General features: G+C 33.8%; 1 protein-coding gene across 1 annotated transcript in view; it reads left to right on the top strand.

Moving 5' to 3' along the window:
- Positions 1-2,683: 2,683 nt before the first annotated feature.
- Smp_123010 (putative cationic amino acid transporter) overlaps positions 2,684-15,358 on the top strand; it is a gene marked incomplete at both ends in the record, with an annotated part of 30,061 nt that continues 17,386 nt past the window's right edge. Inside the window, 7 exons of the mRNA XM_018795966.1 lie at positions 2,684-2,813; positions 2,852-2,971; positions 7,699-7,827; positions 8,744-8,899; positions 10,500-10,639; positions 12,290-12,425; positions 13,661-13,883. Of these exons, the coding sequence (XP_018650225.1) occupies positions 2,684-2,813; positions 2,852-2,971; positions 7,699-7,827; positions 8,744-8,899; positions 10,500-10,639; positions 12,290-12,425; positions 13,661-13,883 (1,034 nt within the window). The remainder of the gene's footprint in view (positions 2,814-2,851; positions 2,972-7,698; positions 7,828-8,743; positions 8,900-10,499; positions 10,640-12,289; positions 12,426-13,660; positions 13,884-15,358) is intronic.

Here is a 15,358-nt window from a genome sequence, read left to right as displayed (position 1 = left end):
AATAAAAAATTTCAAAGAACAGTGGAAGACGTGAAAACTAGGAGAGGATATGATAAAGCTAAATATCACCACCTGGTTGTGGCCAAGATGAAACTGAAGTAGCACTGGACAGATGGGGAAACACCATTATAGAGGCTCAATACAGCCTTCCAACGAGACACATACAAACTCAAAGAATTCAAAAATATTCTGAACAACAGGTTCCAAGCTCTATAGGATTTACTGAAAGAAGAAACTACTATGAAGGACAAATCGAGAGGGATCGAATAAGCATTAACTTCAACTTGTCAGGAGGTTCTGGGCAGCAAGAAGCATCATCATAAGGGATAGATCTCTATCGAGACCCTGAACAAGATCTGAGAATGTGTGAACAAGAAAAGAGCAGTTAACAACAGCCAAACAGGAACGGAGAAAGTCATGGGACAAGCTGAATACACAGAAGCAAACAAGCGAGTGAAGAGGCGAATTAGAGCTGACAGGCAGAAATGTGTGGAAGAGCAAGCAAAGAGAGTGGAAAAAGCTGCAAGAGAAGGAATTATGAGACAACTACATGATACAACGAAGAAACCAGCAGGGAAATATAGTAAATCAGTGAGACTGTTCAAGGGACAAGAAGGCGAGACAATCACCGGAATCTGAGAACAGAACAGATTGTCAGAACATTTTGAGGAACGTTTGAATAGGACAGCTGCAATGAACCTACTGGACATCGTCGCAGCACCTACAGACCTTTCCTATTGATGTCACCTGAACATCGTTCGAAGAAATCAAGATGGCCATCAGACAAATCAAGAATGGGAAGGCAGCAGGATCGGACAATATATCAGATGAAGCACGAAAGTCAGACATGGAAGAAACTGCAAATATGCGTCACCTGCTATTGAAGAAGACTTGGGAGGAGGAAATGCAGACGGACTAGAAAGAAGGACACCGCATCAATATACCAAAGAAAGTATATCCAAGTAAGTATGGGAACTACAAAGGCTTCACACTGTTGTCAGTACCAGGAAAGTTTTTCATTAGAGTTTTGCTGAACTGGATGAAAGATTCAGCAGACATCCAGTTCCGAGGTTAAGAAACCAGATTCAGTAAGGATCGTTCATGCGCAGAGCAAATTATTAAACTACGGATCATCGTTGAACAATCAATTAGACGAAACTTACCACCATACATAAACTTCCTTGACTGTGAGAAAGCATTTAACAAAGTGGATAGGAGAACATTATGCAAACTTCTTCGACACTATGGTTTACCTTAGAAGATCGTCAACATCATACGGGACTCATACGACGGACTACACTGCAAAGGGGTTCGTGAAAGACAGCTGACAGACGCGTTCCAAGCAAAGACCGGAATTAGACAAGGATGCTTACTATCTCCTTTTCTCTTTCTTCTGGTCGATGACTGGATGATGAAGACCTCGACCTCTGAGGGAAAGCACAGAATACAACGGACAGCCTGTATGCAACTAGATGATTTGGACTTTGAAGATGACCTGGCCGTTCTACCCCATATACACGAACAAATGCAGGTGAAAACAATTAGTGTAGCAGCAGCCACTGCAGCAGTAGGCCTCAGATACGCAAAGGAAAAAGCAAGATCCTCGAACTCAACACAGAGAACACCCACACATTCACACTTGATGGAGAAACCCTTGAAGAGGTGTAAAGTTTCAGTTATCTGGGTAGCATCGTCGATGAACGTGGAGAATCTGATGCAGACGTAAAGACGAGGATTGGCAAAGGAAGTGCCTCATTCCTACACTTGAAGAACATATGAATTCAAACCAACTGTCAACCAATATCAAAGCCAAGACCTTGAATACGAACGTCACGACGGTCCTATTGTAGGAAGCTGAAACGTGTAGAAGTATTATAACTATCATCAAAAAAACGACAAGTATTTATAAACAATTGTCTACTCAATATACTGAATGTCTTTTGGCCGGATACCATCAGCAACAGCCTACTATGGGAAGGAACAAACCAACTTCCATCTGAAGAGGAAATTAGGAAAAGACGTTGGAAGTGGATAGAACATACATTACAGAAATCACAAAACTGCGTCACGAGGCGAGCGCTTACCTGGAATCCTGATGGGGAACGAAAAATAGGAAGGCCAAAGAACGCACTGTGTCGGGAATGGGAAGCAGACATGCAAAGGATGAATAGCAACTGAGAAGAACTGGAAAGGGTTGCCGGGGACAGAGTTAACCCAGAGAATGCTAGTGGGAGGCCTCTGCTCATCTGCGAGGGGGAACAGGGGTAAATGATTATATATATATATATATATATAATATATATCAAGCCTTTGTGTTTAGAAACCAGTGTTCGTACTTACCATCAGGACAATTTAATCGCCTGAAAGTCTCTGATTTGATGGACGAAACTGATGAACTTACAGAAATACAGTGATAAAATTAAATCCAATACTCGTCATTTCGCCTTTAAATGTCTAGTTTTTCTTCTCGAGTCAGACAATTTTCATTCTTTACTCCTTTCTATTTTGAGGTCTCATTCATCAATTTGTACCTTTTTAATCAAAGAAGACATCAGTTGAACTTTTCACTTGGTGATAAAAGGTTGTTATTTCGCTGAATCATCTTAACTTGAAAAGGTGTTGAAATAGTTCTTCCACATCGTTAGTTTATAATACGGATACGGCGGAATTTTAATTGGTTGCAATGAGTTCATGTTCCCGAACAGCGAAAGACTTTTTTATAAGCCTCAACAGGAAAAAGGTGATCTGCAAAAGCGAGTTGTCAAAGGAAGAGTTGCGAAGATGTCTAACTATATTTGATCTTACTGCTCTAGGTATTATGTCTAGTCTTTGTAACATGCCTATATCATAGGAGTTGGCACAACTTTAGGTGCTGGAGTGTATATTCTTGTTGGCGACGTTGCTAAGTTCACAGCTGGTCCTGGTGTTATAATATCGTTCTTAATCGCAGCAGTAGCTTCTGTTCTATCAGGTAATTTACTCCGCAATTGATGAACACTCATGGTCATGTTATTCTTTCTTTTTACTGCCTTCTAAATATGCACTAGAATGTTCATCTTTGACTATCATCCCTTGCTTTTAAAAAAATGTTGAATAGGGTTTCGCCTTTGGTGTCTCATTATAACAGATTTTGAGACTTCATAGCAGCATATTTTATAAGTTTAAATTTTGGGTATAATCCAGATAAAAGTCTCTAGGTTATTTGTTCTCTCAGTCATTATGAAAGCTATTTGTTGGAATTAAGTGAACTATATATCATTGTTTCGAAAAAACCTGTTCACCACGGATAAGTAATACAAGCATTGTTCAGTGAATTAGGCATGTATGTTATCGAAACTAATAATCACTTTTTCCAGAACTCAGAGATTTGTTTTAAATCACCCCTACTCCAGCTTATATTTTTAAGCACCCTAATCAAGGAATTGTTAAACAATGATATTCTGAATTATGTGGAATGACATTTTCATCGTTTATATTGTGAGTTATCTATGAAACGGAAAATCTAGTGTTCACTGAGTAATACATATACTTTAGAACTATTAAAAACAGTATCTGACAAACGTTTTAACTGTTTTATATTTTTAGAATTTACACCTTTAGAAACAGTTGCTAAAAAAATTTGTGGTATGTCAGATAAGAGAAATTGGTCTTGCTAAATTAACTTCATAATAGGTTCATAACTTTCAAATGGTTATTTGCTTTTTATCTGATGTTTAACCAACAGTAAAATACAGAGTTTGTTATGAATGCAAACCAAGCACTGATTATGACTACTCGGAACACTTTAACTGTATTGTTGTAGTTGAACCTATAGTGACTTTGTTGAATAAAACTATATTGTTAAAACTTTAACTTCAAATAGATTGTTTAACGGAAAATTTGGCATTTGTCAGTAGTTATCCTGTGTTCCTGTTACCTAACCAACGAAACAACAATTCAGCTTTTAGTAGACTACAGTCATACTAACTTAATAATGTATAACTGAAATTATTACTCATAGTCATCTTTTGCAATTAACCGATAAAGTAAGTTACCAGCCTAAATATGCCTAATAATAAAGAAACTACTGCAAAACGTGATGGTATTCTAGTCTGCCCTTTTTAAAGTACAATCACCAATTTGAATTTTTCCAATAGTAATGTTGTTGTGAGCAAAACCGCTAAGATCTTCAGTGAAAGTAAGTCGTCAAAATGACAAACAGTTCGTGGTGATAAGCTATCCGCTTTATCTAAGGGCTGGTAGTAAGATGATGATAAAAAAGGCGAGACTTGTAAATAAGCTTAAATTTTATAGAAAATACATGTTATATTCACACGGTTTTATGACGTTTTACTTTATGCTGATGAGAACCATAAGAACTCAGTGAAACTATCTTACAAGCTGATATGACTTAGTTTAGTAATATTACTTAGTACACTTGATTCAAGTTCAAACCTAATTTTCTAGGCTTTTGTTCCGCACATGAATATCTTCTGTACTTTTCGCTTTTAAAATGTGAATAAATCACATTTGTTACCCTCTAGATGATAATAAAGTGCCGACTAATACTTCTTTGATGTTTTCCACTTAGAATAACTACTATGCCATCGGTAGTGCCAAAAATTATGCACTCAACATTTTTGTATGAAGATACGCTATTAAAAAATCGCATAATTATCACATGTCTCACGTTGTATTTTCCCTTATTCATAGGGCACATGTTAATGTCTGGAGTATTTATTAGGTATGGGAACATTTTATAAGTGGATTCCCAAATAATATGGGCATTTACCTAGCAGATATTTCATATTCTATTAAAGAGTGAATGCCCCTTCTACTCATAATATCGGCAAATGTCGAGTATTATCTCTGTATTTGCCTTAAATATATATCTATTGCACAGTAAACTCCTATGAAAAAATACTTTATATCATGCTGCATGTAACTAGTGGATCACCATAAATCTATTTGCTTCACAATGTTCTTTTTGCACTATCAAATATGATACAGAAGAGGGTGAAAGCTCTAGTAATAGCAACGTGTTCATCATTTTGTCATTCACTGTGATCCCTTGATGAAAAAGAGTTATCCCTGGTTAACCTTCTGAGGTACTGGTTAAAACCAATCTTCATGAGCAGTACTGTTTAAAATGTCCTTTACATCGTTCGTTATGAGTAATTATTCTGGATTAAAATCAGTCATATTTTGTAAAATTAACTTTGGAAAGTATATTGTGTGTGACTAAACCATGAAAATCTAGTTAAAATACTGAATATGATGCCTGTAGTTCACAGTACGACTGCCGAAAACTATACAACTTTCTTGAGTTTTGAAAAACCACCGAGTAGTTGATTATAGGACATCTTATAATATAATGAAGTGGTTTCTGCTCAGATAAACATTAGTTGTTTTTTTCATTAGGAAAGCAGTCTGTTACTGATAACATGACTTTATAAGTATTTTAAAGTAAACGATTCTGTGTAAAACGAAATTCAACTTTAGAACTGCTTGGTCTAGAAATGAAGCTAAATACCATTAGCAACAGTGCTTGTCGGAGGTTTTCCTTAAAATAAACACATTCCTCATCTTCCTTGACTTTTATTTGGGGCTTATACACAATTAATAATCTTCGTGAAAACGCCTATTAATATGAACGTTCTTTGTATGGATCAAAGTTGAACAACATTTAATAATGAGTTTCGATAAAATTTGTAAGCATGTTTGTCCTTTTTTTAGATCTAATATTCAGCTTATCAACATTTCGCCAGCACGACATTGAAGCTGTTTTAGAATATTAAGTGCCAGGTGTTGGGTTTCAATTTTTTCTTCTTCAGTAAATGCTTTGACTGCAAGTTTTGATTTTGTACTTAGATATTATGAAATGTCATCAAAATACCTTCAAAATGAACATAAATTATCATTTTTTCAAGATCGTTGTTTGGATCTGATAAAACTACGGCTTAATCTCGCGAATCGAGGAACGTCGAAATCTAAATACTCTAATGGTCCAGAAACAGCAGCTACATCTGAGAGCTACTGAAGATTATTTTAATTTTTACAAGATACTGGCAAGAAGAACTATAATATAGATGGAAAAATCTGTGAAGCTGATGGAACCCCAATCAACAACATTTTATGACGTCCTAGACGGCGAGTTTTTTTTAGAAATACTCCACCTGGTTTGTCCCGTCTTCAGTCCCAATGAAACTATCCATCCCTCCATGGAAGATGACGATTGATCCACCTAACGAAGTTGAGGTCTGCTAGAAACGCCATCTTCTTAGGTGTCACAACTCGCCAGGCCCAGACGAGTCACCCATTGACTATTTTAAGAATATTGGTGGGCTTCTGATCAGAGAAATGAGCGAATAATTTGGGAAGGTTTAGGAGTTCTACTTTAAATTTGACATCGATAACATTGAAAATACAGCTATGATTAAAGTACATAGTGGCAGTGTAGATTTTGAACCTGTAGAAAGACTTTTTGATCTCATGCATTCTGATGATACTGTCTTACTATGCCATGACACTCAAGCTGCGCAGTCCGCACTTAACTTGTTGACAACTATCGTCCATCGGTATCGTATGTACTTTTCACCTTTTAAATGCAAAAAAACTTTTAAATGATTGCAAGGGTCCTGTACCGGTGCTCTTTGTGGTGACTCGCTAGAAGTAGTCGAAAAGTTCATGCACATTAATGATTGTGTGGGTGCTGATGTTCACGTGCCCTTCAAAATTGATATATGTACAGTGGGAGTCAGAGAAGCTTATCTGTATCTTTGACGCTGCTGTGAAATTAGTCTGGTTGTGAAAGTTAGGGCTTACAACTCAAGGGTGACAGCAACTTTCCTCTATCCTTGTGAAACATTTACGCGTAATAAACAAATAAAGTGAAAATATGACTCATGCTAAACCATCATAGTTATGAAAATACAATCCACGGACTATCGAGCAGTTGTACGACTGATGAACCTAACTTTTCATGATATTTGTATCATCATGATATAATCGTTGAAGACTGATAATTTTTAAATGCTTGTTTTGTCCGGTAGCATAAATAGAAAAAGATGTAAATAGAGTTGATGAGGTTTAGTTGATTCTCAGTGTAGATTCTTCAAAGTCGAAATTAAGAGAAACTTAACCTCCGGCTAAATTTCAAACTCCAGTTTTCCAGCATAACGGTCAAAAACAGAACCACTAACCCCGACGTTCTCTTCAGCCATCTGGTGTGTGTAATATCAATGTTGACTAGCGGGAAATGTACTATATGACTGCAGAATGCAATACACAAAACCTAGTGATCAGACTGCGCTCCATAATCATGAAATGCAGTGTCTGTTTAATTATTTACTTATTAAGCATTTCATTCAAGGTTTGTATCGTACCATATCTTGTAATATTTTCACTCTTTTTTAATTGTCTGAAAATCCAATTTACGTCATAAGTTTATCAAATGAAGTATTGTGTCTTTATATAAACAGGATAATGGACATAAGTGTTTATATTGAAAAATTCATTTAGATTTTTTTATTACTAAAATGGAAGTTAAACAGATTCCTGAAAATACCGCTTCTGACAGAATATACGTTGTGAAAGTTACACTCAAACAAAATTTTAATGATGAAAGGCCCTTTTATGCATCAAAGTTTCCAACTTTCTTGAGTAAAGTAGCTTACGTCTGACGAAATATTAGTCGAATATTCTTCTCTTTTTGCTAAGGATTATGTTACGCCGAGTTTGGAGCCCGTGTACCACAAAGTGGATCAGCTTATGTATATAGCTACATTGCTGTTGGAGAAATAATGGCGTTTACAATTGGTTGGAATCTGATACTAGAATATGTAATCGGTATGTTCACATAGTAACTTGTGAGATCACCGTGGATAATTTTCAAATATTATTTTTCTTTGCTCCGAAAACAGAAATTTGATGTAAAGTAGTATGATACAGTAATCTAAAGAGATAGGAGAGGTGAAGAATAATGGAATTAGTAACAAAAATTTGAAATCAATACTAAACATGTAATTGAAAAATTGTTACTGTGTATTATAGGTTTGTAGTAATTTATGTGGAAATCGAAATATTTTATGTCAGGTACATTATTCCAAACGGTTTTGAGCCCTAACAGCTATTTCTTCTGATCTCCGAGACATCAAGTGGGTAGTTAGGACGTATCAACAAGTACTTAACGTGAGCAGGATTCCATCAATTAGGGTTATGTGTATAAAACCGAAACCTTCATAAATATTGATGTACTTAATGCCTGAGGAATTAGAGCACATGAGTTACGCCTGTTTTTCAAGTCAGTGTTCTATAATGACTACAATTTTTGTATGATAACATGCTCTCGTGACACGGGACATCGTAGATATATTTGTTTTGCATGAATCAGATGTTAAGTGGTACCATAATTCAACCAAACGAAGATATGCGAAAACAGTTGTCACCTAGAAAGTTGAACAATAATGCAAACTTAAGTAAACATATTAGTTTCAAGAGATTCTGCACAACATTTTACTAAATCCAGGTTGAATGAACTTTCACTAACTACTTGCGTAATTCTTGTAATATGAATAGGTTTGGAGAATAACTCGCAACTCCTAAAGTATTGTAAGAAATATGAGGGGAAACTGATAGTTTAGATATTTTTTTATCTTTAATATTATTAGTTATTATGATAATCAGTTACTACACAAAAAAGTGAATTGAAAACTATATATATATAAACTCATCTAAATTTGAAATATTAATTTTCTTACTTTAGGCATCGCAAGTGTTGCACGAGCTTGGAGCTCCAATTTCGATGGTATACTCAACGGCCAAATAGAAGAATTTTTTAAAAAGCATTTGGCATTAAATCTTCCTGGTTTAGCTGAATATGTAGATCCACTTGCTGTTGGATTAATTATTTTAATGACAAGTAAGAACGTTTGCTTTATGATTGTCATAATTTTGATTGTTCAGTTATACTTATGAGGAGCGATATCAAAATATGACATCTGATTACGGTTAACGGTGAACTTGGATCTTCCATTTAGTAGATTCCACTAGTTGTTTGAGTGAAACAAGTCTAACTATAGCACCAACTTTCACCTAATGAATTAAAAGTTTAACTTGACACTGTTCTTCACTACCGATAAATGGAAATTCTTTCTTATCAATCTAAACGAATCAAGTTAGCAGTTTTCAAAACGATTCTCCTTAAAAATCAAAGTTCATACAATCCTAATTCATTTGTATTGGTTGTTTGAATACTCCCGTCGATGTTGAGGACTCTAATTGGTCAGTCTCTTTTGAGATATGTGCATCCTGTAGGGATCGCTTTGATATTTTCGTTAAATTGCAAGAATTATAAGCAAAGGTAGATGGTGGCTAGTAGTAAAATTCAGAAAGAGCGTTTTGTCTTATTCGAGATTCGTTAGCTGGATCTACCTATTCAAGACTCGAACCCACCACCATTCGTTCCAGACACTATCGCGTTATCCAATTATCCATAAAGTCCTGATAGCTACTGGCCTATGCAACGGGGTGAAGTTTAATCCATATATATATTCGTTGATTGGATTTTAACATTGATGTGTAGGAATGCAATTAAAGTATTTGAATTGCAATCCTATTTTCAGTCATATATTTTACAAGTTTTACGTTTAAGATCTCAGGATTTCGAAACTAATAGTTTATTATTTAACTGGTCATTCGTATCCAACAGGAAAATATTTTGGGGGTTTCGCCGCGAATAGTGAGCCTAGTACCTTGTTGAGTAACTGGGGACTCTTCCATGAATTTTGGAACAACTTTTAGATTTCTGCTCTCAACCGATATCTAGATTACTACTACTACTACTACTACTACTGTGGTGTGGTCTACTTATATCTATATAAGTAGTATATGGTGTGGGTCAGACATAGAATGTATTTTGGCAGAAGACCGATGAGGAAAGAACTGAAATGAAGCGCGATCGTTTGGAAAATGCATGAGCAACGGAATTAGAGAAGAAACAATGAAGATTGAAACAATTGGTTGTTAATTTGCAAATTGACTGTTCATTGTTTGGTTATCAGAATTTAGTGAGATAGTCTGTAATTTTTGCTTGAATACATTCGATTGTCCCCAACCAGTGTTCTGTTCACTACACTACTACTACTTTTGTAACTGAGAAAGTATCCCAGAAGACTTTTCGGTGAGACTATAATTTATGGATGACCTTTGAGCAACGCCAAAGTGACGTTGAGAATGTCCACCTACTTACTAGGGCTAAATGAAGTTCGTAAACATGTGCGAACAATAACGACTATGATTTACAGTTAAGGTTTTCATCACGAACTGTCATCAGCTAAATTGCCAAAACGCTATTTAGCCAAATGTATGAATGGATTCCACTCTAAAATCCATGACCTGTTATCCTAAATCTGATTGGTTCGTCTATAATTTATTGTCTCACCAATTTTTCTACAATTTTATTTCACCTAACAAAAAACTGTCTTCTGTCTACCACTTTTCATTTGATGTATTTATTTCAGTTCTTTTAAGTATCGGTGTACGAGAATCCGCAATAATTAACAATGTGTTCACAATAGTCAACTTGTGTGTCATCATATTTGTAATTGTAACTGGGTTGATCTATGCAAATATTGATAACTGGAAAGTTATTCCAGAGAATGTAAGTGTGTTTCTTTGAATTAGCGGAAAAATATATTTCCTTGATTGAATTTATTCATACTCTATGTTTTTATTAACTATTTGAAATAATTATTGCGTAAAAAACAGGAAGTAACTCAGTACTGGTTATTCGTTATATTCCACTTTCATCATTATCATTATTTCATGTTAACCAAAGTTGTCAGTTAGCAATGTGAATATTCGTTTTATTGTATAATTGACGGAATACAATGCTCATAGTAATCCCTAAAAATATATATATATCTAAGCTTAAGATGAAATGGAAAACCGCTGGGGTCATTAAATGTCCTGATACTTAGGTAATTCTGAGAGTCTATTCAAAATCTTCAGATTGTTTAACGTTAATATCCTAAGACTATTGATTGTAGACAGATGTTTGATGTGTTTGAATACCAGTTAAGATACAGTTATTTACTAACAACGTTTTGCTTAATGCTTACTTCCGAATTGTATGATTACCAAATTTTCAACCATTCGTATCATGGATGAAGTCTGTCGCACCTCTTTTGATGAAATTACAAGTTTAGTTTCATTCGTCTTCGCATTCAGTGCGACTTAAAGCCGTGTATATGAACCAATACCTGACTATTGTGTTACACTAACCATCTAATATCACTACTGAGTACATATTTTCTCTTTAGATATGTACATTAATAAATTACGAAACATTTAATGTTAGTTCAATTGTTTTTTTTGTTTTCTTTTGTTATTTATCGTTTATAATCGATTGATTCAATATTAAGTGAACAGGAGGATTACTCAATTTGTTGAGAAACCTCAAAAGTAAAAATGTAATCACAGCGCTATTCACTAAAATCACAAGAAATATTTCCATGAAGATTCTTTCAGCAGGAGCTAGATTACTCTTCTCTGTGGACGGATTACTACTGTTAAATGTATTACCAATAGCTTTTATACGTAAAAGAATTTTTTATACTGAATCAGAAAGCTGAAATAAACACTATTTCAGTAAACAATGTGTCATTTAAAATGGATATGATACTGTAAACCATTTTAATAAAATACTCTCAAATAAACTAAATAGAGTCAACCATGGCTTAATATCTCATTAGAGACTTCCAGTTACTTTGAATTTTAACAGTATTGAAATAACTATAGTTTGAAGACCAGAATATTGAAAGCAACATTCACTATTTTTTGTTTTAAGTGAAAACTACGATTTATTACTGGAGAACTTCCTTTGAATAAGAAAATTGAAAAAAAAATTTGTTTGCAGTAAGTCGTAAAAGTCCAAAACTAAAGTTCAATAATCATAGGGAATATATAAATTTAGTTTAAATATTGAGAGATAATTAGTTTGGCCTTCAGGTTATTATATTAGCCCGGAATGGCATTCTCAAACTAAACAATGATATTAATGTAGTCCGAAATTTAATCAACTTCGTGATATGGGATCTTAAAGTCACTCAGTTGTCTATCACGTCAGTAATATACTTTCTAGACTCCTTAACTAATGACCAGTTGTAAACCCTTACTGTTTCTGGATTAATAAGCATCTGTTAAATGTACAAGCTAAAAGGAATAAAAACAATATATTTGCTTGAAAATTTGACGGTCATATTTCCGAAGTTATTGTTCAAATTAATCAAACGTATTTTTCGATCGTCAGGTTCTGGACAATAATACTGCAAAACATGCGAATTTAGGAAATGGTGGATTTTTTCCTTTTGGTTTGAATGGCGTACTTTCTGGGGCCGGAACGTGTTTTTTTGCATTTGTCGGATTCGATATTATTGCTACAACAGGTAGTTACTTTAATTATTGTTCATGTCTTTGACTAATATTTATGTAAAATGAAAGAATTAATGGATTCATTTATGGATTTTGTTGTAAGTTCACTTTGTAGTGTTATTTTACATACCACATGAAGTTCTCATTCCTTTAAAAGTGAATATGGAATGTCTATATCTCTGATTATATAAATTAGTCTCTTTTATGAACTCATATGAGAAATCCTGTTAAGCAAATGTCCAAATATGAAGATTGATCAAAAGGAAAAAATCTAGATTCTGTTTAGTCGAATGTTCATCTTACTACTATAATCGTGCATGATAAATTTTAATTCACAGGTGACATTGATCTTAAAATAATTGGATAAAAGTTACAATTACATTTGGCTGTCAAATTAAAAGGGTTTGGTAGTTATGAGCTTTAGCAAATTCAAGAGATCAAAGTCTAGTGATAAAAAGTAAAACTTAAAAAAGCTTGATCTACCAGAATAAGTTATCCGAAATGAATAGCAAAATATCAATCATATTTAGGTAATCATTGGTCCACAATTTAAAAAAAAATTAGCACCTTAACGACATACATAGTTACTGGCAAAGATAAGTCTAATAGGAACAGAAAATCGGAAGTTCAACCAGAACTTTTTGATGTTATCAGACTAATTAGGATAACAAGATGAACATTTACCAGTTCATTATCTGCTTATATTAACTTTTTTGAAAATATATAACTTTAAATCACGTGATCAAACTGGATTATCTGTTCAGTTTTACAGTATGGACATTCGTGTTTTGTCTTATTTATTTTTGATCAGTAAGCGTAATATATACTTTACTAATTGACGATAATTTGACTGAGACTCGAACCTAACGTCTCACATTCTAAAAGCTTAGGTATTTTTGATAAAGATACTGATAAAAAACTGCCATCCTATTTAGATGATTTTTAGGTTTCATTGTGACTTATTGTTTTTTTTTAAATTGATCTCTTTTTGTTCTCAAATATCTTCTTCTATACAATCATCTACATGTTGTTATTTTTGATACTTGAACAATATTTTGTCAACAGCATAAAAAGGAACTCCAGAAATAAGTCATTTAAAACTTACAGTCACATATTAAGTTCTGGGCATGCTGCTCTGAATTTATTTAGGTAAATAGTGACAAATTATTTTTTCTAGTTTCTCTTAATCACAAACTGTACATAAAGGTTCATTTACTTTTTTTCAACTTTCTATTTTATTATTTCTAAGGTGAGGAAGTGCGTAATCCACAAACAGCGATTCCCATAAGTATTATCGGATGCCTGCTAATATGTTTCTTGGCATATGGTCTTATATCTGTTACACTTACATTAATGGTACCATACTATGCTATCTCTTCTGTTGCTGCTTTACCACTTGCATTTAGTCGTCATGGCTTACAATGGGCAAAATACATTATTTCTACTGGGGCTTTGTGTGCTCTGACTACTAGGTTTGTTAACAATGCTTTAACTTTATAACACTTCAGAAATAATAACAATCGATGTGACTGGAATATATTGCAACTATGTATCAATATTTGCTGAGACAGTATTAGAAATAAATTACCAGTAGGAGTCCATTTAATCTTAGTTTTGTTATCCTATTTATATCGAATTCAAGTCAGAGAAAGCACGGGTGTAATTTCTTATTTTATCGATAAATTATCAAGTTGTAAACCAACAGTTATTGTCTTCATATTTCATGGGTTCCCGGAAATATTCCAGATTAAGAAATTGCAGTTATTTATTATCCTATGACTCGTAAAAGATACTGAATCAATATAGTCTCATGATTGAAGATCTATCTAAAAATGACTGAATAAATCCATTAATTTGTGACAGGCTGGTAGATTTCACAACAAAACTGTCTTATCACAAGAATACGGATCATAATTCACACATCATTTACCGTATCTTTATCTACATTCAGTTAATTGATATACTTGTTAGTAATCGGTAAAAGCTTTAGATTACTGACTCAAAAGTTCTGAACATGAATTAGGTACTTAATTTAGCTTTCGTTCAAAGAATACACTTAAGATTGTTTTTAGTCACACAGCTTTTCCAACCGGTATTTCTTAGGCCATTGAAAATCTTTGACTACAATCAATACTATTTTCATTTGGTTGGTACAGCTTAAACATCTTACTAACATGTAGAGTGGAAACTAAACTGAGTTGAAAATAGCTTTACCGGAACAAATAATACATGAAAACGTTGTTTGGTGGCTGTGAAAATATCAGCATTTTTATGACTTTATTATCAAAGATGCACTTTAATTAGATGTCATTACCATTTTTACATTTTTGTAAGTGCAATGCTAATGGAATTTACTAACAATTTTTATATTGTTATTGTTGAATTGAGTGTTTTGTTTAATGCGATAAACACTATATTTAGCTTGGCTAGTCACTCTTTTTAAATAATCTTGTCCCTGCCACCGCATGCTTTCCACGAATATTTTTTAAAATATAATAAGTCGTAAAAACTGATTTATATGTCAAAGCGATTCGGTTGTATTCTCAGTTGAGCAAAGCAATTCATTTGGCTTAGAAGCTTCTTATACGATGTATGCTGGAAACTGCTTACCTTTACAATATCCTAAAGTATTCTGTCTCTATGATGCAGAACAGATGATCTTAAATCAGTATTCTAATGTATATCAGTCAAACTGCAGAAGAAACAGATGGTTATTTCTAACCTATTTAATTACATTAACTTGTATATAAGACAGTACATGAATGAAATAAAATGAATATCATGTTTTTCCTTGCTACCTGATCCTATCTACGATTGGATATTCTAGTAAATGAATAGATAATGAAACATCTATTTAATTAGATTGTTGATTAAGACTACCATATCTTTTTGTCAACACAACAAGAGAAACAAGAAAAAGATATGCAATCAAACGTGAAAAGCAATA

This window comes from Schistosoma mansoni, chromosome 2, assembly GCF_000237925.1.
Source record: "Schistosoma mansoni strain Puerto Rico chromosome 2, complete genome".
Taxonomy (NCBI): Eukaryota; Metazoa; Platyhelminthes; class Trematoda; order Strigeidida; family Schistosomatidae; genus Schistosoma; species Schistosoma mansoni.
The sequence above is the reverse complement of the archived record's forward strand: the minus strand, read 5'-3'. Positions and strand labels throughout refer to the sequence as shown.